Below are 13,971 nucleotides of genomic sequence, written 5' to 3'. Positions count from 1 at the left end.
ACATTTGTCCACTTAAAGACTGTGCCACTTAAAGACTGTGCCTTTAAATGTAAGACTCCAGATGCCATATCTAGGATTAACTTGCCTTCTCCAGGTCAGGAGGGCCTGCATTGTTATGAAGGGGAAAATTGCTCAGCAAATCAGTTGATTCCCTAGTTACTTATGAATCATTGTGACTCATTATGTGCAAATTAAGAGGGTCATTAGACTATTATTCACTTTGGGTAGGATGTCTAGGAATGAATATTGTCAAGGTAGGTTTTTTAACTAACTCGTTGCTTAGATGGGGACCTTAGCATCCACTTCCCAGCTCTTTCCTAGGATAATCTATATTGATATCATTCCTCTTCTCATCTGTGAGGCCAGTGACATCTTGGAAGTAAAAATAAAGTCTGTAAGATGGCTGGTCACTCTTGAAGCAAATGAGGTCACCAATGGAGCTTTGATATGGAAAATGAGGAAACTTGGTATCAGTCTTTCTTCTCCTAAACAGAAACTCAGAAGTGGTAAAATGATCTATCAGGCTTCCAAATTTCTGACCACTGATCCAAAACAGTTTGCTCATAATTCAGTCTGCTAGATTCCAGGATGTGTTTAGGGAGTCATAGAAAACCAGTGAAGATATTTCCAAGAAAACAGAGGATCTCAATGACATTCAGTATACAGGTGTATCACAGCACAGTTATAGAGGGACAGAGGAGTGGGGAAATAACAGAATGAGGAGGGTACAATCATGCCGCCCATATTCAATTTCTAGTTTTATTTTCTGAAAACGAGAAGATGAAAAAAGTTTTAATAAGCACCATTGAAAAACGTTGCCCGGCCAACTTGGGCACAAGCTTATATATTATTTAAATCCATTCCATTTCTTAAAAATACAGGACCTTTTAGAAACCTTTGACTCCAGGAAGAAATTTCTTGCATCACATCCAAAATGCTTCCCACCACAACAAATGGAATTTCTGGTGGCCCTTAAAAAATGCTATGGGGATACTGGCTAGATAGCACCAAGAGATTGTGCAGGGTCTACAAAGTGAACACTCTGGATTCTGGGGAGCTGGGTCCGTCTCAGCCGTTTTGTGTAACTTTGCATTCTGTCCATCACCAATCTGACTATGCAGTGCAGTCCCACCTGACCAGCCGTGTGTAAAGTCACCCAGTCTACAATGGAAAAGCCAGTAGCAGCAAGTCTATCTGATGAAACCAGTGGAGCAGACTTATCAAGTGAGTACAATGCCAAAACCACATAATGCATGAAGTAAGTTTTGTGTGGAAAGGATCAGTGTTCAACTGCAAAAAACTAAGACAAACGACTCTGAACACAACTCTGCGGGATGGTCTAATGCCCTTAGGTCCAGTTTCCTACCATTTCCCCCAGTGATGGACTCAAGCATGAAACATGACTAATGCAAGAGCTTTTTGTTTCATTTTGATCTATGTCTACTCTTGTGACTTTTTGAAAGGTATTTTTAGGCGTCTCAAAGGGAAAACAAGCAAGTAAATGCAAACGGGAAAAAAAATGGACCTTCAAAACCAGGGCAGGAAATCAAATCATTACTTTAACGTCAAATTTTGGCATCAAATGCTTTGGTCATACAATACTGTCTCTGTGGTTCTGGCTGTTTAGTACTAAACACCCAGTTATAAAAAGGTAGGCTTGTTGTAGGTTTATTATTTTTTTTCCATTTAAGTTCTGACAAAACAGTTCACCATCTCCCTGCACAGATTGAGAGAGAAAAAAAGAAAGCAAGAAAGAGAGAGGTGGCTTGCTTTTTTTTTTTTTTTTGCTTTTTTTTTTTTTTCCTTTTTAATAATAATATGGAGTAATCTATAAGTCTACAAGAACAAAGAAATCTAGGATGGAAGCTCAGCCTTGGAATGTACATGTTTTGCAGCAAAGTTGTTGAAGAACCTTCCGCTGGCACAGATTGTTCTTTTTCACTAGCATACAGAAGCCTCCTTCCGCCCAGGACTCTTCCGTTGCTTTTCCGGGAAGTCAGCGAGAGGGGGGATTGAGGACCAGAGCAGCATGATGTACACACATGAGGAAGGTTTTGATTGGCCAGAGAGGCAGGTTAGGGGGTTGGAAGAGATCATTCAGGAGCAGTCAACAAGGAGGAAATTTGGTCCACCCAAAGTGATTTCAGGCAACAGCATTGTTTTTCAAGGAGAGAGATTGCAGTCCAACGGGAAATGTGATTGGTATCCATTTGTGAAAGGAAAAAAAAAAAGATTAGAAAAAGAATAAATTAGAAATCAATAATATAAGCAAGGAATTTTATTTTTAGAATTACCTAGAACAGAGAGGAATAGTCATTTATACTATATTTCACTGACTCTAAGACACTGGATTTAAGATGCACCGCTATTTTAAGTACTACCAAGACAAAAGTGCTTCTTATTAAACGAAGAAACAATATTCACTTACCCATTTTATGCTCACTGAGAGTATTTGTTAACCTTATATCACATGCTGTTTTCTGTGGAATAAACTCTTCCTTTAAATATTGAACAGTTTAATTTTTTAAAGCAATTTTGAGCTGTAATTAAATTCAACATGAGAAGTAGTAACCACGTTTCTCACTTGACTAGACATCTCTGTGACTATATTCACAGACAATGACAACTATGTCACATCAACCTGCCTGGTCAAAAGCAGTTGTAAGCTGCCATGAATTGTAAGATGCATCTGATTTCAGAGATGATAAAATGTAAAAGAGGTATGTCTTAGAATCACTGAAATATGACAGTTGAAAAAGAATAAATAGCACATCCTTAAATGCCATTGCCATGTGATTTGAAACATGAAAAGCCCAGTGAGCCATTAATACTTTTTCTGTTTTTTCCTCCCCACCCCCTATGAATTTAATGGTCTTTATAATTGTAATATGTAGTATCTGAGACATACACAGCATATCTAACATGTGAAAGCATAACAATACTCTCACCATCTATGAACCCATCACTCTTCAGAATGAGAGTATTTCTGATTCTCTTGGATCTGCCATGTGCTTATTTTCCTTCATTTCTATACATAAACTCTCTAAAATCTGTGGTCATCATTCCCTTTTATTTTTTAATTAGAGTTGACATATAATATTATATTACTTTCAGGTGAATAACATAGTGATTAGACATTTATATACTTTATGATCACCCCAGTAAGTCTAGTACCCACCTGACACCATACATAGTTATTACAATATTATTGACTACATTCCCTATGCTATACTTTACAGCCTCGTGACTAGTTTTATAACTGCCAATGTGTATTTCTTAATCCCTTTATCTTTTTCACCCAAACTCTCCCTATTGGCAACCATCAATTTGTTTCCTGAAGCTAGGAATTTGTTTTGTTTGTTCCTTTATTTTGTTTTAGATTCCATATATAAACAAGATCATATGGTATTTGTCTTTCTCTGTCTGCCTTCTTTCACTTAATACCCTCTAGGTCTATCCATGGCACATGACAATATTCCATTTTTTGTTTTGGCTGAGTAATATTCCATTCTGTGTGTGTATCTCACATCTTCTTTATCCATTTGTCTATTGGTAGACACCTAGCTTGCTATTGTAAATAGTGCTGCAGTTAACATAGAGGTGCATGTATCTTTTTGAATTAGTGCTCTGGATTTCTTCAGATAAATACCCAGAGGTGGAATTGCTGCGTCATATAGATCTATTTTTAATTTTTTGAGGAGCCTCCATACTGTTTTCCATAGTGGCTGTGCATGAGGGTTCCCTTTTCTCCACATCTTTACCAACACTTGTTTGTTCACTTATTGATGATAGCACCTCACACCTGTCAAAATGGCTATCTCATTGTGTTTTTTATTTGTATTTCCCTGATGATTAGTGATGTTGAGCATTTTTCATGTCTATTGGCCATCTGGATGTCCTTTTAGGAGAAATGTCTATTCAGGTCCTCTCCCAGTTTTTCCATCAGATTTTTTTTTTTTTTTTGGTGTTAAGTTGTATGAGTTCCTTATATATTTTGGATATTAACCCTTATCAGATGTGTTATTGGCAATTAGTAGGTTGTCATCTCATTTTTTGATGGTTCCCTTCACTGTGCAAAAACTCTTTAGTTTGACGTAGTCCCATTTGTTTATTTTTAATTTGGTTTCCCTTGCCCGAGGAGATAAGAAAAAAAAAGTTCCTAAGAGCAGTGTCAAAGACTTCCTTGTCTGTTTTCTTCTAGGAGTTTTATGGCTTTGGGTCTTACATTTAAGTCTTTAATCCATTTTGAGTTTATTCTTGTATATGGTATAAGAAAGTGATCCAGTTTCATTCTCTTGCATGTGTCTGCCCAGTTTTCCCAGCACCATTTACTGAAGAGACTGTCTTTACCCCATTGTATATTCTTTCTTCCTTTGTCATAGATTGAACATGTAGCTGTGGGTTTATTTCTGGGCTTTCTATTCTGTCCTGTTGATCTATGTGTCTGTTTTTATGCCAATACCATGCTTTTTAAATTACTATAGCCTTGTAGTATAGTTTGATATTACGTAGCATGATAACTCCAACTTTGTTCTTTCTCAAGATTGCTGTGGCTATTCAGGGTCTTTTGTAGTTCCATATAAGTTTTAAGATTATTTTTTCTAGTCTGTAAAAAATGCCACTGGTGTTTTGGTAAGGACTGCATTGAATCTGTAGATTGCTTTGGGTAGTATGGACATTTTTACAATGTTAATTTTTTCTATCCATGAGCATGGTATATACTTCCATTTATTTATACCTTCTTCAATTTCTTTCTTCAGTGTTATTGTTTCCAAAGCCAAGTCTTCTACTTTCTTGGTTAAATTATTCCTAAGTATTTTTTTAATTCTTTTTGATGTAAGTGTAAGTGGGATTTTCTTAAATTTTTCTTTCTGATAGTTTGTTATTGGAGTACAAAAATGTAACTGATTTCTGAACATAAATTAATTCAGTAAAGTAGCACAATACAAAATTAGTTATAATATATTTTTTTAAGGTTCTATGTTGTGTAATGTCCTCTGCAAATAACGACAATTTTTACTTCTTATCTAATTCAGGTACCTTTTATTTCTTTTCTGATTGCTGTGGCTATGACTTACAATACTCTGATGAATAAAAGTGGTGGAAGTACATATCCTTCTCTTAAAGAATCAGCTTTCAGGTTTTCACCACTAAGTATGATGTTAGGTCTGGGTTTGTCATATATGGCCTTTACTTGAGTTTTTTTTAAAATCATAACTGGATGCTGGATTTTGTCAAATGCTTCTTCTGAATCTACTGATATGATCATATGATTTTTATCCTTCATTTGGTGTATCATTATGGTATATCATTGTTTTAATACTCACAAATAAATTAATCTTGCACCCAAGGAAAAAATACCACTTGATTATGGTTGTGATCTTTTTAATGTATTGCTGAATTTGGTTTGCTTTTATTTGGTTGAGAATTTTTGCATCTATGTTCATCAGGGAAATTGGTCTATAATTTTTTTTTTTTTTGTAATGTCTTTGCCTGGTTTTGGAATCAGGGCAATGGGAGCCTTTTCAATTTTTTGAAGTAGTTTAATTCTTTCTTTGAATGTTTGGTAAAATTCAGCTGTGAAGCTATCTGGTCCTGGACTTTTGTCATTGGGAGTTTTTTGATTACTGATGAATTTACTTAGTAGTGATTGGTCTGTTCCCATTTTCTAATTCTTCTTGCTTTGGTGTTGGAAAAGTGTATATTTCTAGAAATTTATCCATTTCTTCCAGGTTGTCCAATTTTTTGGCATATAATTGTTGTAGTATTTACTGATAATGTTGTTTGGGACTCTCTGTACGTCCTGAACTTGTATGTCCATTTTCTTTACCATGTTAGGGATGCTTTCAATCCTTATTTCTTCAAATAGGTTTCCAATCCCTTGCTCTCGTCTCCTTCTGGTACCCCATATGATGCAAACGTCGGTTTGCTTGATGTTGTCCTAGAGGTCCCTTAAACTATGCTCATTTTAAAAATTTTTTCTTTTTGCTTTTCTGATTGGGTGTTTTATGCTCCCTGGTCTTCTAGGTCACTGACTTGATCCTCTGCTTCATCTAATCTGTTGATTTCCTCTAATGTATTCTTCATCTCAGAAAAGTTTTTTGTGGTTTCAATCTCTTTGAATAAGTTCTCACTGAGTTTATCTATTCTTCCCCTAGGTTCATTGAGCATCCTTATAATCAGTGTTTTGACTGTATTTGGTAAATTGCCTTTATTTCATTTAATTTTCCTAGAGTTTTGTCCTATTCTTTCATTTGGGACATGCTGCTTTATTTCATTTTGGCTACCTCCATGTGTTTATTTCTACATATTAAGTACATCTACTTTTCCCAGTCTTGGCAGGGTGGCTTTATGTAGTAGGTATCCTGTGGGACCCAGTGTCGCAGTCTCCTGTTTACTTGAGCCTGGTTCCATTTAGTTGTGTAACCTCCTATTATAGTTGAGTCTTGATTGCTGTTGGCATATCAGTGGGTGGGACTGATCTCAGGCTGAATGGCTGTGAGGACTGGCCATGATGACACTGACAATTTGTTGTGTGGAGGCTGATCTCACGAAGAGGGAGTTACTTTAGTGGGCTTTGGTGCCTGCGATGTCTGCCCTTTGGAAATGTCTTTTGAGGAGCTGGCTGGGTGTTGCTCCGGTATGGTCTGAAGCTGGCCACTGGGTATGTTGGTTCTGGGGCCTCTTGGGTGAGGCTCTGGTATAGACCAACTTCAGTCACTGCCTGGGGCCACCTGGTAGAAGCTACAAAGTGATCTGCAGTCGGTTACCACCTGTGTTGGGCTTGGAGGTGCCTGGGAGAGGCTATGCTGGGAACCAAGGCTGGCTGCCACTTGTGCTGGGCTTGGGCCTGCTTAGCAAGAGGAAGAGGGCAAGTCGTGGCTAGCTGTTGCTGCTTTGTGGCTTGTGGACCTTTGAAAAATTTCAGGAAAGTCTGGAGTGCAATCCAGACAGGCCGCTTTTGTAGAAAGTTGCTGAAAGAGGTACGATCTGGGTGTGTGAGTTAGGTGGGGTCCCATGGAATCACCAGAGTAGGGCAAACAGTATTATTTAGGTTAATGGAGAGTTCAGATTTGGAGCCTACCTGAGCCTGGGTTAGGGGGAGGGCTCAACAGCATATGCCAGCACTTCCATCCCCAGACAGAGCTTCCCCTGCAGTGGAGCTCAAAGCAAGCGAGGTTGTAAGCTATTGAGTTTGTGCTTAGGTGCTTTGAGATCTGCAGCACCTAGGTATCTAGCAGCCCATTGTCTTTCTTGGACACAATCCCCACTGGTTTTCATAGCCAGGTGTTATGGGGACTTTTCTTCCTGGCACTAGTGCCCTGGACTGGGATCGTCACTCCTCAGGGCAGACCTCCAAAGCCAAGATATTCATCCTGATTCATAGTCGCCATGCCATGAGTCCGTGGGACCTGCCCATTCCGTATTTCCAGCCCTCTTATCAGTCTCAACGTGGCTTCTTTATACTTTTAGTTATAGCAGTTCAGTTTAGCTAGTCTTCAGGTGGTTCTCAATGATGGTTGTTCTATAATTTAGTTGTAATTTTGATGTTGTTGTGGGAGGAGGTAAGCAGTGTTTATTTACTCTGCCATCTTGCCCAGAAGTTCAAGACTCTTTCTTTAACTGATCCGAAAATGGACTCATTGCAAATTATTGTTCCTTTTCCACTACTGCCCACAATCCTGACACTCCACTTTACCAATGTGGCATAACTTATCCCATGCATATCATGGTTTATGAAAGTAGTTAAAGCGTCACAAACCTTGAAGTGGCTGGTATCAAGTGCTATGAGTGAAATTTTCAAGTCACAGTGGATCTCCTTGGTAAATCACTTAAAAAAAACAAACCTTCCTCCATTTTTAGGTTATGAACTTATGAAAATTCAGGTCATTTTCAGATACAGGGGAACCCTGTTTTTAAGTAAGGGTAAAGAGCACTTGGTGGTAATTAAAAAGTGATACTTACATGGTGTCCTGGGGATCTATCACCCAATCCTCTCACCCCAGTGTTGTGTGGTGAGAATCAGGTCTGGTCAAGAAAATCTTGGACACAGAGCCTGAGTGGGTCTGGCCTGCACCTGCCAGACCCGTCATACATCAGAAAAGCTATGAAGATGCAAAATCACCTATGAAGCTCCATGGAAACGAGACCATAAATGATGTTCTGTCAGTGCCACTGCATGCCCAGTTCTTTGTGAAGTCTTTTTGAGATTCCTAATAGTTGTGGAATAACCATACGAGGTCAGTAATATTATCCTCATTTTTACAGATGAGGGAAGTGAGGCACATAGAAATTCATAACCTGCCCAAGGTCTGGACCCCAGATATGAACAGCAGCATTCTGACTCCTGGATCCACATTCTCCCAACCATAGCACTGTTCTGTCCCCTGTCAATTTCTAGAAGAGGAGCCATTCAAAGGAAGACAAAGAATAAACCCAGGGGAATAATCTTGCCAGGTAAGATTGTTGCAGATGCATACATTTAAAAATTTTTTCTATTTTCATAACAATTTAAAGATATTTAGAACAATGGTTCAAAATCATTTCTTCCTACATCATTGATATGTACTGTCTGCATAAAATTTAGGCACAAATTTTATAGCCCCCTCAGTGTGAATTATAATAAGAGCTACAGTTCACAAAATGTTGGAGTTAGAATAATTTAAAGCCATTCATTTTATAGGTAGGAAAACTAAGACTAGAGAAATGAGGGAATTTGGCATCTGCCAAATTGTCAGGGGGCATGGAGTAGTCTGAGGTTCCCACACCTGGCTGTGCATTAGAAACACTTGAGAAACTCCTAAAAATATTCATGCTCAGGCTACAACCACAAGACCAATTCATTCTAAATCTCTGAGGAAGCTGTGGGGTCCTAGCATTTTGGCTGAAAACCACTGGTGCAAAAAAAGAAAAATGGACCAAAATTACCTGGTTCTGTCATTAATTCTTGTCCTGAGGGCTTAATGAATGATTCAGAAAGCATTTGGCTGGTATTTACATATCAAAATTATAAACAATCCAACTAATAGATAGCAATAAATTGGTATCTCTAAATTAAATTCTGCTGTTATTAAAAATGAAGTTTCTAAAGATTTTAAAAACATAGAATTATGTTTATATCTAATGCTTAGTGCAGGATACAAAATTCCATGTATATATGGCAAATGATGGGAAATACATCAAAAACTAACTAGAAAGGCTATATATTATATGGTTCCAACTATGTGACATTCTGGAAATGGCAAATCTATAGAGTAAAAAAAACTAGTGGTCTCTAGGGGTTGGGGGAAGGAAGGATGATAGGCGGAGCACAGAGGATTTTTAGGGCAGTGAAACTGTTCTGTATGATACTAAAATGGTAGCTACACATCATTACACATTTGTCCAAACCCATAGAACATATAACACCAAGAGGGAACCCTAATGTAAACTGTGGACTTTGGGTGGTAATGGGGTGTCAGTGTAGGTTCATTAGCTATAACTAATGCACCACTCTGGTGTGGGATATTGATAATGGGGGAGGCTGTGCATGTGCCTGAGTTCAGGGGATATATGTGTACTCTCTGTACTTTCTGTTCAGTTTTGCTGTGCATCTAAAACTCTAAAGTTTAACTGGCGATGTCTTAGCCAGTGGGTGATTTATTCTTTCTTGCAATTAAAAATATCCCTAAAACCAAAGCAAAACCCACTAAAAGCATAAGTTCAAGAGGAATCAATGCCAAAGTCATATCAGGAATGGCCTAGCTGACACATGCCTGATAGTTTCTTTCTTTCTTTTTTTTTAAGTGGAAATATCTTGTTAGGCCTTCAAGTAGAAAGATCACACTGTTCAGAAGATGAAAATGAGCAGTTGTACTCACCGTCTTTGCAGATGGCTCCCATCTGACACATTCCTGAGTCTAGGAGATACCCACTGGGGCAACTCGTACAGTTCTTGAAGCCTGGACCATTGCACGTCAAACAGCTGGTGTCACATCTAGGAAAAACACATAGAACTTATCATCCTTTCACACATCAGGCACAGGAAAAGATGTACTTACTATCAACTTCTTAATGTCTTAAACTTAAATTTCTCTTTGAAGATGACACAAGAATCTTTTCTTAAAATAACTGCTAGGTTTGGCAACATTAAAGAAAACCTATCAGGTAGACATGTGATTTTAAAGGTTTTAAAGTATGCCTGAGGCAAAAAATATATATCAAAAGACAAACTGGGTGAAAGCTGCAGGGCAGTAATGTTTGAACCTAATTTTATCATTAATAATTCTAAGTTTCATATTATTTATGAAGTCAGTCAAATAAGGAACCCAGTAACCAAATGCTAGAGCTTGAGGGGCAGATCCACTTACTTTTTGCAGGATTTGTGTCCATTCTCTGAAGAGTGGTCAAAGTAATAGCTGACACTACAGCTCTGCACACATCTCCCATCCTCCATGAAGTAGCCCTCCGTGCAGTTAATGCACCCATCAGCGCCTGCCCCTTCACAGCAAGACAAACCCAGGAAACAGAAAACCTCAGAAGTTGCAAGATGGGCTGCTTCTCACACAGTTTGTGGAAAATGCCACTAATTGTTATAATTTAACATTTGTGCTTTTTCTTACATTCTTTGGAAGAACACCCCCCCCCCCCATTTTAAATTGAATTCATTTTCCAAAAGCATCAAATCTGTTGGAAAGAGAAGGAGCTCTCACTGGGGTATTTAGGTTTCTCAGTGAGGATAGGATACCAAGGACTGGCTTTCGATGAGAACACGTGCATGATTATCGGAAGAGAAATATGCTTCTCCAGCAGTTACTTTGAAATATCAAGTGGGTTTGCATGAGTGATGGCTAAAAACAGATAAACAAAAGCCAGGCCAGATACAGAGGAATTAACAAAAGGACTGGGGAGGAGGTACCAGCGCAGGTGGCACAGAAGCGGTGACAGGGCTGACAATCCTGGCCATTGAAGTACTGTCTGTCCTCACAGGCGATGGAGCACCGGGATCCCTGCAGGCTGAAGACATACACACAGACTGCTGTGATCAAGGCAAAGAGGTAAGGACTCCCCAATTTCATATGTAACAAATACAGCCTCCCCCAGAGACCTGTGGATTTGGCAAAGCTTCAGAGCAGGGGAAATAGCCCTCGTGCTTTCTATTTTTTCCCTCTCAACGCTACGGTGCCTCTCTCTGCCTTATTATAATGCTGTCTGTGTCACATACACATGCTGTAAGCTCTGGGGCTAGTCCTCTGAACTGTTAGACACATCTGACAACCCAGAGGTTTTAAAAAGTATTTTATTAACAAAACAATCACATTGCCTAATAATGTGCCTAACAATTCCTTTCATAATTATAAATGCAGTAGGAACACAGTAAATGAATTATAACTGAATTATAGGGCACAACCATTCCTGTCTAAACTCCCAGGAGTAGCTTTTTTGTTGTTGTTTTTAAGTGTTTCTGGTTTTAGTTTTTGTTGGCTCCCACAACAGAATTTTAATATGCTTTTGCCTCTGTTTCTTGATTTATTTTAAACTGTAATGAATAATTTAGCATATCACCTATCTATACTGCTGCTTCCCCAAACCTCTCAACTTTTCTTAGTTACATTACTATTTAGTGTTTCTAGACATACTCTGTACCACATTTTCTCTACCTAGCACACCTAGTAGTTAATGAGTTGCTAGAATGTCAAATAAGGAATCTATTTTTTTCACTCTCCTAAATTCTATCAGCTGTGGTATTTCTTATAGTCTACAGGTGGAGTCTTAAAATTCAAAATAAATTAATAGAATTTTCACTATTTAATATGCAAATATTACTCACTTAGTAACTAAATAGTGTGACTGGAGCCAGGGAGGACATGTACTCCTATGTCACCAAATAGACGATACTAGAAGATGGATATCTAAGCAACAGGGTCAAATGTTCTCTTTTCTTAAACTCTTTATATTGCTCCAACTCACATCTTCTTTGACTTTGTAAAATTAGTATAATCCATATAAAAGCACAGAGTAAAATTTATTTCAGTAAAGAAATTTGGAAAGCACAAAACCAAAGTAGATGAAAAAGAATCCCAAACAGTCCTATTAACATCTGAATCCATTTCCTCCTAGTAGTTTATGCAGAGATATTTTTCCATGCCTGCTCTTAGCCACTACTTAAAAAATTTATAGGTCTTGAGCAAAGTGGTCAACCCAGAAGCCCCTGAGGAAAATATAGGGAGCCTCAGTGAGACTGAGGACAGCATAAATGAAAGTGTTCTCCGTTCATCGGTATCCTCACTGGCCAGAGAGAGGTGTAATTTAAAAAGAATATTCCTTCCACCTTGGCCGGGTGGCTCGGTTGGAGCGTCATCCATACACCAAAAGGTTGCCGGTTCGATCCCCAGTAGGTGCATGTAAGGAAGGCAACCATTTGATGTTTCTCGCGTCAATGTTTTTCTCTCTCTCCCTTCCTCTCTCTCTAAAATCATTTAAAAACACATCCTTGGGTAAGGACTACAAAAAATGTTTAAAAGAATATTCCTTCCCTTTCTGTAGAACTGGAAAAAAGGACACTGCCTCTAATAGATCCTTTTGTGGGAGGAAACAGGACCACCGCAAAACTTATCAAAGCTTGGCATTGACCCAGCAGGAGACAGGCCGGATGAATGAACTCGGGGAATGAACTCAGGGGGACGCGCAGCAGAGAGCGGTCACTGCGAACCCCGAGCTTTCTGCTTCCCAAATCGGGCGGCCGGGGGAATGGGCCTGGTCCTGCACGCCTGCGCTCCGTCTGTGACAAACCCGCGAGGTTAGCCCTGGGCTGTCCCGCCTGCTCAGGCACTGGTGGCTCCTAGCGTGGCTAAGGAGTGGGATTTTACAGTCTAAATTTAAATGAATTTCAGTCTAAATTTTACAAATTGGCACTTAGTTCAGTTATTGGCAAAATTTCAAGTAAGTGTGGAACAACTCAGCTACTTCAACTAAATTTTATAAAATCTAAATACAGATCAGAAAATTATTGTTTGAATTGAGATGTGGTTTAGTTTAGGTAGGGGTAAAATACAGACCAGATTTCCAAGACTTGGTACAACAACAACAAAAGGATGTAAAGTAGCTCACTAAGAGTCTTTTATACTGATTTAATAAAATATTATCATTTCAATATCTAAATAAATTTCACCTGTATCTTTTTTACTTCTTTTGATGTGGCTCTCATTTCTACTGGAGAGCACTGGTTAACTTATTCTATAAAATGTTCCCTAAGAAATATAGAAAATAATGTTTTATTTCTCATGGACCAATTATGTGTCAGATACTGGACTAAGTGATTTGTAAATGTTATCATGGCTAATCCGTACCATAATCCAGAGCATAGGGGTTATCATTTTATAGATGAGAAAATTGAGGCTCAGAGTGGCTAAGTGACCTGGCTAAGGTCACAGAGCTGATAAACAGCGGGGGGCGGGGCGGGTTTGAGTCCACATCTATATTCCTTCTTTTTATTACACCAATGCTCCTTCTCCAGAAAGAATTAGGCTGACAAGACCGATATTTGTCAAGACTGTCTTGGGATGAAAGGTGCTAAGCAAACTAACAGTGAATGCATTTATGAAAAGTAAAAATGATGTTGCAATATTACTAATGTGAAGAATTACCTGCCTGTCCCTGCTTATTTCACCTCTGATCAAAGGTGGAAAGAGAGGTACCACCAACACTTGGAAGGGATCGAGCCCAGTCCAGCTCCTCACGCAGCGCAGGATGGTTTCACCTTCTCTAATCGAGAGACGACCTAATTCATTTGAGCTGCTTATTGCTCTCTTACAGAATCTACCAACTACAGTAAGTCCTCACTTAATGCTGTCAATAGGTTCTGAGACTTTAAGCGAGACGATGTATAACAAAACCAACTTTACCATAGGCTAATTGATAGAAGCAAGTTATTTGAGGCTCTGCTGTATCTATCTGGCTTTAGCTATAAGCAAGTCCTCCACTCAAGGAAAA

General features: G+C 38.7%; 1 protein-coding gene across 2 annotated transcripts in view; it reads right to left on the bottom strand.

Moving 5' to 3' along the window:
- Positions 1–13,971, bottom strand: part of PCSK5 (proprotein convertase subtilisin/kexin type 5) — a 381,372-nt gene that overhangs the window by 114,649 nt on the left and 252,752 nt on the right. Inside the window, exons 18-21 of one of the 2 annotated variants that reach the window (XM_016222840.2) lie at positions 10,898–10,995; positions 10,350–10,479; positions 9,861–9,976; positions 1,540–1,983 (exon numbers count right to left, since the gene is read on the bottom strand). In XM_016222840.2, coding sequence (XP_016078326.2) covers positions 1,868–1,983; positions 9,861–9,976; positions 10,350–10,479; positions 10,898–10,995 — 460 coding nt within the window. In that variant the 3' untranslated portion in view covers positions 1,540–1,867. Of the gene's footprint in view, positions 1–1,539; positions 1,984–9,860; positions 9,977–10,349; positions 10,480–10,897; positions 10,996–13,971 lie in introns of those variants that run through there. The other variant, XM_087822706.1, reaches the window with a different exon arrangement.

The sequence above is a fragment of the Miniopterus natalensis genome, chromosome 12, assembly GCF_054644295.1.
Source record: "Miniopterus natalensis isolate mMinNat1 chromosome 12, mMinNat1.hap1, whole genome shotgun sequence".
NCBI lineage: Eukaryota > Metazoa > Chordata > Mammalia > Chiroptera > Miniopteridae > Miniopterus > Miniopterus natalensis.
Note: the sequence above shows the minus strand (reverse complement) of the source record. Positions and strands in the feature narration are given on the sequence as shown.